Source organism: Clarias gariepinus, chromosome 21 (genome assembly GCF_024256425.1).
Source record: "Clarias gariepinus isolate MV-2021 ecotype Netherlands chromosome 21, CGAR_prim_01v2, whole genome shotgun sequence".
Classification (NCBI taxonomy): Eukaryota; Metazoa; Chordata; class Actinopteri; order Siluriformes; family Clariidae; genus Clarias; species Clarias gariepinus.
The window spans coordinates 5069017-5089490 of NC_071120.1; the positions used below are offsets into that span (position 1 = coordinate 5069017).

The following is a 20474-nucleotide window of genomic DNA, read 5'->3' on the forward strand; positions in this document are numbered from 1 at the left end:
TATTTTGAAAAAAAAGTTTATTTTTGTGAAATATATTACACTCTGCTATATAAATTTACTTATTATTATGAAATAATATTTTATGGTCATAATTTTTCCCAATAACAGAGATTATTGCAGAGGCATTTTATTTAATTCCAGCTGTTGTTTTTTCAAAATGTCACTTTTTACGATGGCCTATTTATTTCATAATGCGACTTTCCAGCAGAATCAGTCGTTCTGTCAATCAAGAGCGATAGGGCGGAGCCAGCTGTGAAAAACCCCCGTAGGTTATGTACAGGAAACAGAATTAAGCGATTCCTTCTCAATGACTCTTCTACTCCGAGTCGTTCGTTCTTTTGTCACGTGACTTCCGTAGACGCTATGTGGTGCAATAGATTTAAAAGAACGAACGACTCGGACTAGAAGATATGATGGTGAGTTACTCATTCTGTTTATTATAATATGTCCTTAGCTGCATTGTAATATTTTCATAACTGGAACTATAGCCAAAAATGAGTGTATGTAGACATATTGGGGGTATTCTTATTGAAAACGCAACATTTTATTTTATTTCTGATCAAAAGAATGAAATGAACTAAATGAACGGGGCGGGGCTTTTAGGACGACTTTCTCACACACACTGTAATGGATTGGGAATGGATATGATTGGGAATCATATTGACAAGAATATGGAGATATAATAAATATGTAATGGATTGGATTGGGAATGACTGCTGTCTGGCTCACGGATTCCATTTTTGAAAATATACTGCAAGTAAATAACTGAGGACTTAAGTGGCGACCTAACGCGTTAGATTACACGTTACATCAATAAAGTAATCCAAATACTCTAACGCGTTACACCCAACAATGTGAATCAGACAACTACAGTACAATTAAATTATTTAATTACCAATGTTTATGGAGATTTTTATTCTATGCTTATAAATCTCCCCAGATGAAAGCCATAAAAAGGAGTTTTGACATAGTCAAATCATACTGTAACAGCTTTTAAATCTGGTCTTAAAACTTATCTTTTTATCAGAGCTTTCGGGTCGAATTAATTTGTAGCACTTTGAGATTTGCTTCAAATATAAAGTGCATTATAAATAAAATGTATTATTATTATCATAATACACTGGCTCAATAAAGTGGAGATAAATTTTTAAAACTACTTACTAGTATAAAAATATAACACAATACAAATATGTAAAAAAGTATATACTGGGTCATATTTGTAAAACAAAGAAACAAAGGAAAGAACAATAAGACAAACAACATATAAAACTATGTATAAAGACAATATTTTCAGTGTCCAGTAGCACCAGTCTTACAGAGACCCAGGAAGCTTATAAACAGTTTGACAGAAAAATAACACATTTTTAAAAAAATGCATAAACTTGCAGACCTTTTTCATGTTGAGGCTTTTTTTTTTTTTTTTTACAGTGTAGGTTTGCGTGATGAGGTGGAAAATCTGGCTGGACAGACATGCAGACAAATTTTTTTAAGCTAAGAATGTTGCGACCTGTACAGCACAAACGATTTACATAAAACAGTGCAAATGTTTTAAAAAGGACCTCATGTCCATGAATTACAATCCTGGCCGACCCCACTGCTGTCGTTCCTCGTGAACATTCACACACCTGATCCTTGAAAATTGTTGGATAACTTGTCGCCAACTTGGGGGCATCATTCATCAAAACTTGCACATTACAGGAACTCGGCGAGGAGTTATTGGCACATCCACGTACAAGTCATTGCCACGTGTTTGGAGGAGTTCCTAGGATGCCAGTGTTTCAGACGTGAAGGAGACGGTATAATCATTGCTCCGGGGTCCTGAGAAAACCTTCTATCTTGATGGTATCAAAGCACTCTGGGATAAGTGCATCAGTGTAGCAGGAGATTATATGGAGAAATAATGGGAGATATCACTCTCATAACTATGCAAATCAAATGTCCCGGTTTGACTTGAACACTCCTCATAACATGAATCTGCTTAGTTAATGAAAACCAATATGAAAGTCATTTTGAGGTGAGTCAATTTTCCTGTGACACTGGGTTTCAGGGAAAGGCCAGTTAAAAAAAAAAAAAAAAAAAAAAAAAAGTGTGTATGTGTGATGGTGGGGAGAGTTACAGTACATGTAAATTACATGCTGTGTATTGACAAGAATATGGAGATATAATCAATATCAATACTGTGAAATTGTATGTAAGGTGCTATTTACCTTTTTTTTTTTTTTTTAAATCCCATTTTAGGAAATCTCACAGTATAGCTTTGTAAAAATCCAGTCAGACCGGTGGAAGCTGCATTTGCGTTTCACATTGATGACCACTTTAGCTGTTTAACGCTAGCCATTTGTTATTGTTTTACATAAGTACAGTGTCTTGCTCAGACTCATTGTATCTCATTTTAGGATTATAAATTTAGGCACTTTATGCACACAGGTATGAGAGATGGCTCTCGTCCATCTCTCTAATACACTTTCACTGCACAAGGCAAAATGAGCACAGATCTGAGCCGGGTCTAGCTCTTTCAGTGTCAGACATCAGAAGTAATGTAACTAGTCAGCTAGGTTTGCTAAGGCTCAGACTGAATGTTCAGGCTTTTCTGCTGGATTTTCTCTCCACACACAGATGTTTATTCCATATCACACTGTAAACTACATCATGTCTTACTCTCTCAGTTCAGCAGGATGTTACGCAGTCACAGTGTTAGAGTTGTTGAAGGAAGAATCTCCTTCAGAGGCTGTAAAACAGACAAATCATTAATAGTATGAATTTGGATTAGGCATTACATACGAATTACAGAAAAAACATCTCACCAACTAATAGTAGACATACTTATTTTAAATGTTTTACACAGTGTATGTTTAAGGCGGTGTACTGTACATACAGTATGTGTTTAATTTAGAAAATTTGTTGGGGGGTTTATATTAGGACAGGTTATTAGAATCACATGAAGAACTGAACAGTGTTTCGTCATTAGTATTGGCATGATTTCAGCTTATTTTGCATGACAAAGCTATGATCAGATCCCTGCTTCAGGAAAAAGATGAAGCAGGGCCGATGTGGGAGTGATCTTCACCCTAAGAACCTCATCAGAGCTGTCCAGACTCAACTGGGATGTCCATAATGACAAATCCACCAATCTACCTTATAAAAATGTTTTTTTGACTATTTTAAAAAATATAATGAAAATATAATTAAAATGATATTTGGATATAAACCAGTTTTGTGCTTAAACTAAGACCCTAACATTTTATGCTTAAACAGGCTATTACGGTTCTTTCACCTTACATCCCTTTAACTGAACTGTTTTGATATTTATATACAGAGGTGGGTAGTAACGAGTTACATTTACTCTGTAACATTTACTTGAGTAACTTTTTCGGAAAAAATGTACTTCTATGAGAAGTTTTACTGCACCCTACTTTTAACTTGAGCAGATTTGTGAATAAGAAACGCTACTCTTATTCCGCTACACTCGACTCGTTACTTTTCTACTTATTTATTCTACCACATGACTGTTTCACCAATCAGACGCAGCAACAATAATCACACGACTCCGTTTGACCAATCAAGTCAGGTGGCATAGTGAGGAAAAAACCTTCAGCCAATGTTCTATAAATTCATCCTACGTGTAAATCTGTCCTACATACGCTCACTGTGAATGCGCAAACAAAAGTTTCTGTATTTTTCTCTACTTTTGCGGAATGCCCATAAATCCACGCTGCTACTAGTGGGATCTTCTGGTTAATGTAGAATCTTGTGGTGAGTATAAAATGCTTTTTTTTCATGGTTGTGTGATTATATGTTAACTTTAGTTGTGTATATAATGTTACTTTAACAGTCTTTGAATATATAAGTATATTACAGTACAGAATTAATCGCCAACACACGTGTTGTACAATTTTAATGCCTCCCAAGAAATATGATGCGTCCCTGTATGTATGTATGATTTAACACTAAACTCAAAGTAGTTGGGATTAAAGTAAATACCCATTAAGTGCATTTATATTTGAACTATGTCTATTGCTTGCTGGCCATTACGACTCATAATTTGGCTAATTAGTGCATCACTTGACAAATATCTGTTGTATTGAACAGTGTTGTGTTGGAGAACCTGATTATGATTGAACACTATAATTATTTTTACTTACTGTCAGGGTTTTTTTGTGGCACAGGCATAAAGCTTAAACTACTGATGGTACGTGACCCGTTCTGTGAAAACTTCACATCTGGCTCCTTCCTTCTTCCACCAGAGTTCTTCTTCTTCCGGACCACAATCACAGCAACAACAGCGGCAAGAATGACAAGAGACACGACTGCAGCAGCGATGATAGAATTCGGTGATCCACCTGATCCTCCACCCGATCCTTTATCTGACCCTTCACCATCGGATCGTCCAGCTGATCCTCTGTCTGATCTTCCACCTGTTAAATCAGCACAGAGTCTTTATTATCTGCTGCAGCAAGAAATCAGCTTTCACTTTCTACAGCTCTAGTTTATTAGGACCTTTTTCTACTTCTCGCACTAACTCCTTCTCCAAGCTGCTGTGCTGAACCACGCAGGTGTAGTTGTGTTTCTGCAGCTCCTCAGCTGGGACTTTCAGAATGCTTCTCTTCTGGAAACTTCCATCCTGGTTGGGTAACGTCTCTCTGAGCTCCACGTCCTCATGCACGTCCTCTCCGTCCTTCTGCCAGGTGATGTTTAGTGGTTTGGGGAAGAAACCTGTAGCGTGACACACCACCTCTGGAGAAGGAGACGAGTGTCTATGGAACACTAACACTTTGGGAACAACTGGAGAGACGCACAAAAGAAAAAAACTCTCTGAAATGCATTCATTTATAAAGGAAAAGTGCTTCATGTGAAATTACATTTTTTGTTAGAAGTGCAAGAAATTTTATTTATCAATACAAAAAAAATGTCTGATTTAGAAATTATGTTCCAAGTTATAAACAAGAAGGTAAAAGTGTGTTAAAGTAAAGTTGTGTATTAGTGTACACACTCAATCTGTGTGATGTACAATACTGCAGTGAAGAACACTACCAGTAGTGCAGGTGTGCATCACATATTAACAGGTATACTGTATGTGTCTGTGTGTGTAGACTGCTGGAGGTAAAGTAACAGATCAGATCACACACTCTTACCTTTCCTTCCCAAAGTCTGCCTGATGTAAGACACAATTTTCCTTAACTGTTCGATACAGTCAACCTTCAGAAATGTCTTCCAGTATCCCTTATAACCATTAGTACGCCATCTTTGTAGAATTTTCTCAGCTTGATTGTTGGCTGCAGTCCATGTGCCATTAAGTTCAAAATGAAGGAAATCTTCTCCATCATAACCGTACAAATCATATCCGGTCAGTTCTTCTCTGTTGCCATCGTTATGAATTTCACAGCCGTACATCCTCTGTAGCGTATGATTTCCTACAACAACACACACGGAGTACGGTAACTAAAATCCACTCATCCCATGCTGCTGCCTGAACTTTACTATGTGCTGTAACCACAATTAACTGATCTCACAGTCATTTTCTATAATTATTAGATCATTTATGCTTACATGGCTTACGTTACCTTTATCATGATTGATAGCTGTAAACATGCTGTTAAAGTTATCCTGGTTGGTCCGCATGTCCTCTCGCAGACTCTTCCAGTAATTTTCAGACTCAAACTCCTTCATCCATTCGGCTGGTTCGAGAGACCCGCTGTCAGTGCTCTTATAGATCATGAACTGCTCTCCGTCTACCAGGCCAATAGCCATGAACTCTGGGAAATGGATTCCTGCAGGAATTGCGGTGTAGATGAACTGTAGATTGTGTATGACTGTGAAAACAAACAAACAAACAAAAAAAAAGAAGCGTTTAAAAAAAAGTAGTTAGTCACCCGAGCTCAGGATCGAACCTGTGACCATGGAGAAGCAAAGCAGCAACTGTACTCTGTTGTTCATTAATAAATTACAGGAATCTTCTATTAACCCTTTAATACCAACTGAGCCTTAATATGAATGCCAGAGGCTGTCTGAGTCTGATAACGCGAGATGGCGCAAAGCAGCAGTGATCTAACTTTCAGTTTTGATATTACAGCATAAAAGCAAAGTTACAGTATTTGGAGTGTGTCTGTGGCCATTTGTGTTCAGTCAGCCAGTGGAGCATTAGGGAGTGATGCTGGGCTGTTTGGGCCTATGAGTTCCAGTTCTCCAACTGTTATGTGTGAAGATGTTATTAACAGGGACAGTTGTATTGGAGTGTATGTGCAAGCAGCACACCATTTTTTCTTTTTTGTTGATCTAATCAGACAGGTTTCAGGACAAACACATTCACAGAAGGCGAGGGGGAAATCTGTACTAATGAAGCTGTAGTACCGAGCTCCAGATCCACGTGTGTAATGTTTACACCGCGGTCCCGCCCATAAGTTCTCTGATTGGTCACCACAGACTCCACGATGAACCACACTTAGGTGTCCTGAGAAATTGCCTGTTTTAGCAAAACAGAATGTTTTTGGAAATCTTTCACCTTATGACCCGCTAAATCTCAGTCTGCTTACCGAGCTGGAAGGTGTTCCACTCGAATTCTGGTTGCTACATTAAACAATAGTTGATGATTGTATCTAACATTAGCACACGGCTAATGCTCCTGTTGCTTATTCGCAAATATCGGTCTAGTCTTAACAGAATCAAAGCAGGGTTTAAACTGTAACTGACAGAAATAATCGGATTATGTTTTTCTTTTTAAAGTTAAACTGCTATACTGAATGTCACATTGAAACAGCGCTCTTAAATAAAAAATAAATCCATACACACACACACACACTCACACTCCGCCTTACCTGCAGAGACGCAGAGTAAACATGTTGTAAAGACTATTAAGTATCTGCTCTTCATCAGTCCGGTGCGGTAACACTGCGGTGGTATTAATCCAGTGTAGAGCAGCAGCGGCACTTTTCATTCAAACTCTCCTTATCTGATCATCACAACCTGTTCTCACTAGCGTCTTCTACACGTTACTCCTGAATTATACATGATCTAAAATATTCAAACCGGGATATCATGTCTAGAGTGTAAAATACACTTTTATAAAAACAAGAAAACTAACTTTTGTAAGGACCCGTAAGACTAACAACTAAAAGCGACTGAAATGAAGCAGGAGCTTTCGGGGCAGATAAGAGGGCACGCGGTCGTCTTCTTCTTCTTCTGGTGTTTTATGGCGGTTGGCAAACCAGCTTTATGGTGCATTACCGCCACCGACTGGACTGGAGTGTGGATCAGGATGTGTGCATTTATTAATATGATGGGTATAGAAATGCATTTTGTATATTCTATATTATTTTACTTAATTCACATTCTTGTATAAACTTAATAAAATCATCATATATCTTATTAGCTGTTTTCCCCAATAAACCAGGTAAAGAAAAGTCCTGCTGATTTGCCTTTTTCATTGACTGAAAGAGACAATATCTCTCATTGTTATATTTGGTACATTGAAGTAGAATGTTCAACTGTTTCTTGTTGATTACAGTGTCTACATTCCCCAGTCGGGTGCTTGCCAATTCTATATAATGTACTGTTAAGTCTAGTTTGTCCAATTCTAAGGCGTGTAATAATATTTTCTTTCCTTCGATTCCCACTCCCTATTCTCCCGGCGTCTGCCTGTTTCATGGTCATCCCAATACGTCTGCCAAACGGATAGTGTATATTTCCTGATGTATACTTTCGCTTTGGCTTTACTTAACGGAATAAATAGATCTATTTCCTTTATTCTTAGAGATTGTTTAGCCAGAATATCCACCTTCTCAATTCCCTCCACTCCAGTATAAGCAGGAACCCAAATGTATTGTGTAGATATGCCCTTAACTTTCAGATCATACATTTTGCAATATACACTCAACAAAGATGTAAACGCAACACCTTTGTTTCTGCTCCGATTTTTCATGAGATGGACATAAAGATCCAAAATTCATTCCAGATACACAATATTACCATTTCTCTCAAACATTTTTCACAAATCAGTTTAAATGTGTGTCTCTGCCTGAACACTATTTCCTCACCACTCCTAACCAGTTAGGACACCTCCGGAGCACTCCTACATTTTGCTGGAGTGATTTCCTATTTTACGAATCTTGATAAATAGCTCTTATTCCTACTCCTGAAAGTAGGACCAAAATTATGTCAGTCTGAGATTTTTTGGCCACTTACAGTAGGAGCGATTTTCTACTCTGAGGCGCTTATTAAATATAGGCCCTGCTAAACTCTGAATGCCTTATATTTTAATTATATATACAACATATTTTTTCCTCTGTGGTGTATTTAATAAATACGCATTTAAAAAAATACTTTTCTTTTTCATACTTTTTCTTTAAAAAAAATGTATGAGTTCATATTTTTTTAATGAGAACTCTAAATGTAAATTGCAAAAACAACAACAACAACAATAATAATAATAATAATAGTAATAAAAGATTAAGTCAATAGTTAATCAAATAAACTAGTTGTATTTCCTGGGAAAAGCAAACACAAGAAGAGAAGTGTTCAGAAAATACAATCTACAAATAGCTATATGCATTATTAGCTGTATACAGTAGCTTTAGCAAAGCCTAAACTTAACTTTACTGTATTTACTGTTGAAAAATGAGATTTTTAAGAAGGAACATTAAAGCCTCAGAGGCACTTACCTGAGGCAGATCATCTCCTCTTTTTTTTTAATCCACATATATATTTTTTTTAATTCTTCTGTTTGTTTCTCCTCTCTTTTGGGTCATGGCTCGTACATGACACATGTCTAATACTGTCTTAATTCTGACCATGATCACTTTGGAAAACATTCAACTAAAGAAAGTTTAAACTGGAATTATTATTAAAAAAAACAAACAAAACAAAAAAAAAGACAATTCTAAGAACAGTTTTTAAACCACAGTGGTTTGTCCAGTCAAATGCTCCCAAAGTGGTCCGGATTCAGGATGATTCTTTGAGATTTCTATATATGGATCTAATTTTTGTCCCTAATCAGAACTCCTACCGTATGTCAATTTCTAAACATAACTGGAAAAACTGGGATAAAAATGTATATTTAATAAATACAGAAATAACTTAATTTAATTGTTTTCAGTATTGATTAAAAGTATATATATACAACATACCACTCCTCCCACCCTGCACTGGCTTCCTGTAGCTGCTCGCATCAAATTTAAAACGCTGCTGCTTGCCTACAAAGCTAAAAATGGCCCAGCACCCACTTACCTCTCTGCTCTAATCACACCACGCACTGCACCACGTTCCCTCCGATCCTCCAGCACTGCTCGCCTCATCCCACCATCTCCTCCCAGTTGTTGGACTAATGGCACTTTGTTATTAACCTAGTTAACCCAGTGTAAGTATGTATCCAGTGATGTAAACTTTAAAGCACCTTTTGTAAGTCGCTCTGGATAAGAGCGCCTGCCAAATGCCTAAATGTAAATGTAAAGTGGCCAGTCAGTGTATACAGTATTTGTGCATCAGGTGGTGATTCCTTAACCCTCATGCTGTTATACGGTCAAATCTGACTGATTTACATGTCTCCTCTCTATAAAAGTGTTGTTAATTATATCAGCTTGACATGAGGTTCCATGACTTTGTTCACACATTTGAACACAATATATTTTTTAATTATTTTAATACAAACTTGTGTTATGGAACTTTTATACACTCCTTTCCCACATCTCCACATCATGTCTTTAAGCAGACATTGTATTAAACCCGTTAAATTAAAGCTTAAAGTCTACACTTCAAAACTGGACACATTTAAATTATGGAGCATTTTTGAGGAGTAGATTCTCAAGACTGTAGGAGTCTCACACCTCTTTCACTGCAGTGCAGTATGTGTGCGTAAGGTACACAGTAAATACATAATTAATATTCCTACATTTTTTTCTTATTAATTTTCTTACTAAACATTTGAAATATTTGCAGTTTGCAGAGAGGTTATTAGAGGGCCAGCCTGTATGGAAGCCAAAAACCATCAATAAATCTAGAGGACAACTGGGTTTATCGAAAAATCAGGATTGGAAAGCTTCTCATAAGTAAAGGATCAAATAATAGTCACACAGACTTTTCTTGAGTTATTTTAGCTAAGAGAGTGATAATGTATACAGCGTAAGCAATCACACCCACACTCACTTACTCACTCATCCTGAATTCAAGGTCGCGGGGACCTGGAGCCTATCCCAGGAGGCTTGGAGCACAAGGCAGGGTACGTCCTGGACAGGGTGCCAATCCATCGCAGGGCACACACACATACACACACTCACACACTAACCTAACCTGCATATCTTTGGACTGTGGGAGGAAACCGGAGTACCTGGAAGAAACCCACCAAGCACAGGGAGGACATGCAACCTCCACGCACACAGAGACGGGGAAAAACAATATATATATATTTATTCATTTATAAAATACTGTCTACACTAAAGTAAAAACCTCTACACTAAAGTAAAACACAAAATAAAACAAAATATCACAAAAAACACACAAAAGTATGACATCTGTGGTGATACTAACACTCTCTACCCGATTATTTTACAAAACCTCTATTAAGCGACAGGTTTGGAAACAAACTGAGACAAAGGTGTTGCCTTAGAACACTGAATATGGTATAGACCTTTATTTCAAATATAAAACCATAAAGTTTTTTCCTAGCAGTGCATGTACTAAGTTTTTGTAATCTGGTTAAGGTTAACACTTTAAACACATTGCATTTAGGAAGTTTTTTTTTGTAACAGCAGCGCAGGACGACAATACTGTACATGTCCAAATAAACTCCAAGAACATTCCCCAACATAAAAACACTAAATTAAGTGCATCTTCATTGATCTTCATCAAATAAATCTTCAATTTAACAAGAAGCTGAAAAGTAGTTTCCCATAAATAAGAAATGGAACGAAACGTTAGGAGGGGTGTAATAAAATGTTGAAAAGAATAATAGGAAAGTAAACACATTATTACGAGGTGTAGTCAGATTGATCTGTGGCCGTACATTCTGAATAGACAGCAGTGCAGCAGGTTTACTAAAGTCTGTCTCACAGATGTCCAACCATCCAATTTCTTTGGTCATCATTTTCATAATTAAAACAAAACTTTTTTTTTGTAGTCTCACATGCGTGGTTGACCTTTGTACACTATTTCCTTACTAAACTCCATCCTCATCTTGTTCTCTTCGTGTCACCTAGAAAAAAAGACAGACAAACAGGATGAGCTCTGAGCTGAGACTGAGGGCCTGTCCACACGGAGACGCGTTTCGCTGTATACGTATACATTTTTTATCGTATTGGCGTTTCGTCCACACGGATCCGGCGTTTTAGGAGACTGAAACCGCTATTTTTTGAAACCGTGTCCCAAAGTGGATAAATCTGAAAACGACACCCTTGCGTCTTCGTGTGTACGACCAATCCGTATATTTTGTGAAACGATGATGTCATCACATCACGTGTTGGCTGCGTCACACGTAACAGCAACAACAATAATGGGGGACTACATGATTGTGTTCGTGTTGCTACAAAGCCTATTAGCTTTATTACAGCAAAATCTATTGCTTCTATGCAACTGTTACGAGCAACAAGCGATAATGGACAACACCATCTTGGTTCGTATACAGCGCGCAAGGTTATGCGCATGCTCAAAGTCTTCTTCTCCGTGTATAGTGTATCTCTATGGCAGAATTACAGCGCCCCATACTGGGCTGGCATATATACTACACAGTTTTCAGTGGTTTCGTGTGTATGCAGATATTTCTTGAGATGACGCCATGTTCACGAAAAAAATGATCGGATAGGGAACGCACCGTCTTTGTGTGGACGGAGTCTGAATGTTACTGCAGGCTTTTCTGCTGGATTTTCTCTCCACACACAGATGATTGTTCCAAAATTAGACTGCAAACTACATCATGTCTTACTTTCTCATTTCAGCAGGAAGACACACAGTCACACTTTATAAGCTTGCAGGTGAAGAATCTCCTTCAGAGGAAACAAAACAAACAAAACATTATTTATTTTAAATTTGGATTAACACCGGGAGCAAAGGGGGAAAAAATCAGACCAGAGGCAGAAGCCCTCACATTAAAGTGTTTACAAGTGTATGTACTGTATAAGGTGATGTGTATACAGTACGTATATTAAATTACGGCAGGTCTTTTTTGGTTTATTTTGCAATACAGGGCTAAGAACAGAGCCCTGCTTCAGGAATAAGGAGGAATGACTGTTAGCAGTGCCGATGTGGGATTGATTTTCACCCCGAGAACCTCATCTGAGCCACCCAGACTCAATTGTGATGTTTATAATGACACAAGTCTTGGCTCACATATTATATATATATATATATATATATATATATATATATATATATATATATATATATATATATTTTTTTTTTAATAAATATGAATTAATGACTGCAGAATACAGTCTATATACAAACAAAACCCTATAGATAATTTCATATGAAGACATTATCAAAATAATATTTGTATGTAAACCAATTTCAGGGTTAAACTAATACCATAACATTTTTATGCATAACCAAGCACTCTTACTTTTTTTTTTTTTTACACTTTATATACCTTTAACTGACCTGCTTTGATATTTAGTTTGAAACAACGGAGTTGTTGTTTCAAAATAATCAAAGAATTTTGTTGAAAATGACTGAACATTAAACTGACTTCATTATCGTCTACCATCTAATAAGCAGCTTGCTTTTTTCCCCCCAAATATCAAAGGCTCATTTACTGTCAGAGGACTTTAGTGCCACAGACATAAAGTGTGGTATACGTATGGTATGTTCTGTGTATAAGAGACACCTTCTCTTGTCGTTCTCTCACCAGAGTTCTTCCTTTTCCAGACCACAATTCCAGCAACAACAGCAACAAGAGCCACAACTACAGCAGTGGTGATAGCAATTGGTGTTCCACCTGATCCTCCATCTGATCCTCCACCTGTTAAATCAGCACAGAGTCTTTATTATCTGCTGCAGCAAGAAATCAGCTTTTACTCTCTACAGCTCTAGGTTATTAGGACCTTTTGGTACTTCTCGCACTAACTCCTTCTCCAAGCTGCTGTGCTGAACCACGCAGGTGTAGGTGTGTTTCTGCAGCTTCATTCTTGAGACTTTCAGAATGCTTCTCTTCTGGAAGCTTCCATCCTGGTTGGGTAACGTCTCTCTGAGCTCCACGTCCTCACCCACGTCCTCTCCGTCCTTCTGCCAGGTGATGTTTAGTGCTTCGGGGAAGAAACCTGTAGCGTGACACACCACCTCTGGAGAAGGAGAGCGTTTCTGGAACACTGACACCTCAGGATGAACTGCAGAGACACAGTGACAGAAGAGAAATTAAGTGTACAGTGTGTAACTGTGTGTTGTAGAGGACGGGGATTTAGTGTGTACACTATCACAGTGTGTCTTAGTGATGTAATGCATATCTATTCCCACTCAAGAAGTGTGGATTAATTTCAAAGTTTAACCATCATAATGCAAAGCAGTTTAAAAGCCGTTGCATGTTTGACCCCAGTCCAGTCACATGACAAACATTTGCTCTGTGGCCAATGAGCACTAAGCTCCGCCCTCTCGTAAAAAAGAATCAATTTTACAAACACAAAATAATATTTGCAAACACAAAAAGTGAAAATTAAATTTGAAGCTGAGAAAGATTCTTAAGATAATGCATTTACAGATTTATAATTTTTTTGTGTTTGTGTTTGTATGAAGCTGAGAAAAATTAACACCAGACTAGGGGCAGGCATGTAACTGGCTGAATTTACTTCTCAAACATCACTGAAATACCTTGACATTTGCACAACTTGAAACAAAAAAATTATTTTTTTTTCCACAATCCATGCCGACAGTCTAAGGCAATGGGTACTTTGTTTATATGTAAATAAATAGTGTTTATTTTGTAGTTTATCAACATAATGGTTACATATATATTCTTACTTTGCAATAATTTTATCATGTTTGCAAATAATATTCTGGAGATTTGCTTTTTCTTCTTATTGGCACTGATGAAAAGAATCAGATTTAATTTCAAACCTTACTATTATCTACTGAACCAACATTGGGCCAACAGACAAAATGATGTTGGGCCAACAACTGATGCCACCATTGGCCCAATGTATGCACTGCCATTGACCCAACGCTGGCCCTTCAGTGGTGTCTGGTATAGTCCTGGAAAGCAAGATCTAGCTTCTCCAACCCATTTACATCCTCGTCAGCAGACACAAGCAAAGCTGGTGCTTCTGACTCCGAGACAAGGGGGACTTGTTGGGCAACTGTAGCTGTCCTCAGTACTTTCTCTACAACGCATAACTTGGGCTTGGCAAGCACTCTCCTACCAAGAATAAATCTTGGACAGATTCTAATTGCTTATCGCTGGTCTTTTTGGCAGACTTCTTTAGCAGCTTTTAAGCTCTTTGTGGTCATCACTGTTAGCACAGTTAAGCAGAAGCTAACCAACTTAAAACAGAGGTAGCAAGCAACAAGTATAGTTAAACTGATTTTAAGACAAATACTTTTGTTCGGTTGAAAGCCCCGCAGTCTGCTGGATGTGGCAAAGGAAGCTTGGGAGGAGCAGCCTTCACCTTTCCGATCAGTAGTTGAACACGTGAAAGATCAGCAAGCCAACATTAATCGTGTTTTTCCTTTATGTTTTCCCTTAAACAGCACATGCAGAAGGCACAAAGTGAGCAGAAGCGTGCCTACGACTGGCCGGTGTAACCGAGGGAGTTTTGAACTGTGATGGAACAACAACTGGCATGGTCATCCAAGCATGCCCGTACCGAGCCTGTGCTACCGAGGAAGAGTGCTGTCATGCCATAAATGCAAAAGTCGAAAGCATGCTTCGGCATCACATTATAGAGAAATCGACAAGCCCATGGGTCTGATGGGTCTACCTGTCTTTGTAATGACTTCTGGCAGCTAAATTCAATCTCAGAATTCAAAACCTTTTGTGTGTAGATGATCTTGTGATCAAATCCTAATGTGTAAAAAGGACAATATGGTCCTAGTGAGATGAAGAGCAAAAGAACTGAAAGGGTTGCCTGCCTTTATGATGTGAATAAAAGTGTCATCAGCCAGGACACAAGAGGATGTGATATCCTGTACAAGATGTGTTGTGCTGAGTGAATTGACTTAAATGGACCATATGTTTTAATAAGTTAAAGACATCAGCTGAACAGTCAGCAGTTTTTGGATTCTGTGTCAAAGTACGCACATTTCTTACTCTAAAGCAGTGTATGAGCTACAGCTGTGGAAAACTGTGGAACATTTGGAAAAAAATAGTCGGACTGGCAGGGCTAAGAAAGCAATTGTGAATGTCAACATACACTATTCTCCAAAGCTGCGGAAATAATTGACCAACAAGACGGCATCAATTATTGTACATGGAAATGGTTTGGATATACTGAAACAAAAAAAGTGTACATTAATAAGGTCTGCAAAATGGGGAGTGCATACATAGTAAAAGTGCAGCTCATATCCAGGGTGAGTATTATAGCTATAGATAATCTTATATATTCAGATGAAGGAATGAGAGAGCAGTAAAATCCATAGATTAAACAAAGGTTTTCCATTTTAGCTGTTTAAAAATGTTTTGCTGCCTCTTTACTATCTACACACTATCATTATAAGTGTGTCATCAGTGTGTCTAACAGCGACAAAAAAAAAAAACCTACCTTTCCTCTCCAGAGTCTCTTTGCCATAAGACATGAACTTCCTTAATTTATCAATACAGTCATTCTCCAGGAAGTCCTTCAAGCGTTTAGCCTTCGTGCCTTTAGGATCCCAGTCGTTTATAAAACTTTCTGCTTTATCATTAACTGCAGTCCAGGATCCAGATGTCAGATTCAGACTGATGAAATCCTCTCCATCATAACTGTACTGATCGTATCCTCTAGTGGTGACATCATTAAGTTCACAGCCGTACATTCTCTGTACTGTATGATCTCCTGCACACACACACAAAGTTTAGATTAGTTTTTTGTTTTAAATTTAGTGCAAATCATTATATGATGCTTTTCTACTCGTTCTAACAGAACAATGTTACTACAGACTGAAAGAACATTTAATTTCTTCTGTTCTGCGATTTTCACAGCTCTATGTATAAAATAAACACATTCTAAACACTTAATCCTGTAGAAGTTTTAAGACTTAAGGGGTACTGAGTAACTAGTTAGTTTGATAAACTGCAAAGACCGAGTCCCAGGGACTGTAATGGTAGACCCAAAGTATTGTTCTGAATCAAGGAAAAAAAAACTAAGGAGATTGCTGAAACTAACAAAATTGGGATAAGAACTATCTTCTTTGTCTTTCGGCTGTTCCCTTTCAGGGGACAGCCTAGCATACAAGTCCTCATATGCTCTTTGTTTGGCCTTTGCCACCTCTACCTTCACCTTACTCTGCATCTCCCTGTACTCCTGTCTACTACCTTCAGTCCTCTCAGTGTCCCACTTCTTCTTAGCTAACCTCTTCCTCTGTATACACTCCTGTACTTAATTACTTCTTCCACCACTAAGTCTCCTTGTCCACTTTGCCCTTTCCTGATGATACATCAAGTCAACTGAAAGCCCCTCCTGACCACCCATAGCCTGCCTCAGCTCCTCCCTTAAGGCTACACAACATTCTTCCTTTCTCAGCTTCCACCACTTTGTCCTCTGCTTTGCCTTTGTCCTCTTTACCTCCCTCACCACCAGGGTTATTTTACACACCACCATTCTGTGTTGTCTGGCTACGTTCTCCCCTACCAACACTTTGCAGTCACTGATCTCTTTCAGATTATAACTCCGACACAAGATGTAGTCGACCTGAGTGCTTCTGTCTCCGCTCTTATATGTCACCCTATGTTCCTGCCTCTTCTGAAAGAAAATATTTACTACTGCCATTTCCATCCTTTTTGCAAAGTCCACCATCATCTGTCCTTCTACATTCCTGTTCTAAAGACCAAACCTGCCCATCACATTTTTATCACCTCTGTTCCCTTCCCCGACATGTCCATTGAAGTCTGCACCAATCACCACTCTCTCACCTCTGGGGATGCTCTGCATCACTTCATCTAACTCACCCCAGAATGTCTTCTTCTCTTCCAAATCACATCCTACCTGTGGGGCATAACCACTTACAGCATTGAAAATCACCCCTTCAATTTCCAGCTTCAGACTCATCACCCTATCTGATACTCTTTTCACCTCTAGAACATTCCTTACAGACTACCCTTTCAGGATAACTCCTAATCTATTTCTTTTCCTATCCACACCATGGTAAAACAATTTGAACCCTGATCCTAAGCTTCTTGACTTGCTACCTTTCCACCAGGTCTTTTGGACACACAATATATCCACCTTCCTTTCCTGCATCAAATCAACCAACTCTCTTGCCTTCCCTGTCATAGTTCCAATATTTAAAGTCCTTATTATCACTCCTAAAATCTTGCCTTTCCTTTTCTCTCTCTGCTTACCAACACCTCTTCCGCCTCTCCTTTTTCGACCAACAGTAGCCAAATTTTCACCGCCACCCTGTAGGTCAACAGCACCTCTGGCGGTTGTTGTTAACCCGGGCCACGACCGATCCAGTATTTGTGATTCGCATCATTGATTTGGCAAATGTTTTACGTCGGACGCCCTTCCTGACACAACCCTGACAACCCCCAGAAGGATAGTGAGGTCATGGATGATCGGAGATTACTTAAATATTTGGTGAAATGAAAACAAAACAACAATAGAAGTCTTGGCTATGTTCAATAGTGAAAAAAGGAGCATGCACAATGTAAAGAAAACTTAACAACTTGTAAGTTAGGCTGATCAGAAAAAGCTTTAATTTGATAGGGAGCATAAAGAATAGACTGTGGAGCATTGGAAAAAAAAAGGTCATGTGGTCTGATCAGTCCAAATTTCTCCTATTGCAGATGATGGGTGCAATAATGTAAGAAGACAGCAGTGATGCACACAATGTATAGGCTTAGTAAAATTATGTGACAATAAAATGAGGTCAGCTGACAACCTGAATGTAAAAGGTTTTTCCATTAATGGATTTTGTCTTCCCTGATAGCACAGGCATATTCCAAAGAGACAGTGTTATGATTAATTAGGGTTAAAATATGAAAGAGTGATGTACAGGTAGGGAGCATGAGACATCATTTTCACATATGGCTTGGGCACCACAGAGGACAGACCATTGAGAATCTTTGGCATGACTTTACACACTGGTCCAATTCTACCAGCATAAACACAAGATCTTGGAAAGAAATTAATGTAAGTAGAGAAAACCAATTTCACTAAGGGACATTTGAGCACAGCATGTTTTGAAAAAAAAAAATAGAAAGACAATCAAGCAGGGTTTTAAGTGGGCACAAACACGTGCTCTTAAACACAGGAGCACCGCTGTGCCCACACTGTCTTAAAGTGTCTTGCAAACCACAGTAGAGTTGAGTATATTTCGGAGATTCTGTCCTAATTTTACACTTTCTCTTGTATTTCTACAGAAATCAACAAAGAAAATAATAAACTCACTACTTGGAAGTGCAACTAAGTACCACTAATTATTACTATTATTAATTTTGTTATTATTTTACTATCAAATCTCTCTGAAGGTAATCCATAAGAAGAACTTCTCACTTTATATTGATTGATACAGTAAGGGAGCATCTAAAAACTACACATAAATGAGATTCTATCAAGATCACTCACCTCCACTTCAATATCAAACGTACTGCAGGGTTAGAATACAGTATGGATACAGTACCATATTTCTGCAGCATATATTATATTAAAACATTTTAATAATTAATGATTTATTAATATGCAGTTTTAAATGAGACAATGGCAGTGGAACAGACTTTAATTCTGTAAAACATTAGCCTATGATATCAAATGAACTAGTCCTAGATCATAATATACTGTATGTAATCAGCCTTTTCGAAATGTTTTATAAGCTTGGAACATTTTCTAAATAGCAGAATTTTTTTTTTTTTTTAATCAATAAAATGTCCTTCAATAAGGGAAACAAAACTTTTTTTTTTTTTTTGACAAACATATGTGATGTACCTTCATTGTGATTAAATACGTGCTTGGCTTTATCCACAAAGATTTTGAACCAGTCCTGCTGATCAGTCATACGCCGTGTCTCTCTGTCCCAGTAACGTTTATCATCAGCTTCAATCTTCTTCATCCACTCCGTCTTTGGGATCATCCTGATGTTGCTGTCATAATACAGAACCTGCTGTCCATCTACCAGACCAACAGCAGTGAATTGTCCAGTAATAGTGTAGAGGTACTGCAGAGAGTGTGTGTCTGTAAAAGTTCACATAGTTTCAGTAAGAAATCTATAGAAATCTATAAGTTTCATAAATTGTGAAAAACTCAGGATTATGACATCACCACCTACAATACAGACTGAATGACTAAATGAGCACACAAAAACTGTGTTGTGACAGTGTTCTGGAACATGGACACACCACACAGCTCTACCATCTGCAGTTTAAAGCTTTAAATAATAAATGAATTGAATAAGCACAGTCGCTAATGAGAGCTGGTTTGCTGCTAGAGACAGTGTTTATAAGTTAAACTCATCCCAGATGTGTATCTATATCCTATTAACTCTAAATTATGATAACTATAGAACTGCATGTTTATTTATTTATTTGTTTATTGATTATTTATGAGTCTATACTTCATACATCTGAATTTTAAACTCTGAACAGTTACGTCCAGCAGAGTAAAGCATGTGATGCCTGTGTTCGGGTGTGGCGCTGCGTTTGTCACTTCTCCATTTTGTAACGCTATTGACCATCATTACATCGAATAAGATGTCTACTAGCAAATCAGCTAAAATGTGTAATATCGGACATAACTTACCTGCTGATGAAAGATATACACATGCAAGAAAAAACAGCAGTTGTAATGTCGCGCAGCTGTCCTTTATCTTACCCCGTAGACTGAATAAGATGGATGAAGAGAAATAAACAACGTAAAAGATAAATAATAAGATCTCCGGAGTCATATTTTATGCTTTACATTATTTTGTTTACCATAATCGCAGGCTTTGTCCGGAATATGTCACGGAACGCGCGATTACTGATGGTCTATTCGCCAATAAATCTCCGGAGCAGGAAGCGAAGCTCAGTTAGCGACTCCGAGGCTTAGAGCTTCTTCCTCTTTGCAAAAAAACAAAAAACCGTTATGAGTTTGCAGACCCTCCAGGCAAAATTCAAATTAAAATTTTATTTGTCACATACACAGTACGATATGCAGTGAAATGCTTAGACGACCGCCAGTGACGGTAAAATTAAAAGCATACAGACAAGAAATAAATATGAATAATAAAAAAAAATACAATGGAAAATAAATGTAACTAGAAAGTCCTCATATACTGATATTAGATTGATGGTGCTCATATACTAATATCACTGATATTTATGTCCTCATATACTGATATTAGCTTACATGGTTCTGATATATTATTTAAACTCTGTTTGTAGGCCCAGTGTC

At 37.8% G+C, this 20474-nt stretch overlaps 1 protein-coding gene across 1 annotated transcript; it reads right to left on the minus strand.

Moving 5' to 3' along the window:
* Window positions 1-1406: 1406 nt before the first annotated feature.
* LOC128509748 (uncharacterized) lies at window positions 1407-20122 on the minus strand. The gene is made up of 10 exons (XM_053481581.1): window positions 19842-20122; window positions 19032-19277; window positions 15669-15941; window positions 13023-13304; window positions 12827-12940; window positions 5562-5810; window positions 5133-5411; window positions 4498-4782; window positions 4143-4415; window positions 1407-2728 (listed from the first exon to the last, which is right to left on the minus strand). The coding sequence occupies exons 1-10, from the start codon at window positions 19984-19986 to the stop codon at window positions 2679-2681; spliced, it is 2196 nt and encodes a 731-aa protein (XP_053337556.1). The 5' UTR covers window positions 19987-20122; the 3' UTR covers window positions 1407-2678.
* Window positions 20123-20474: the final 352 nt, after the last annotated feature.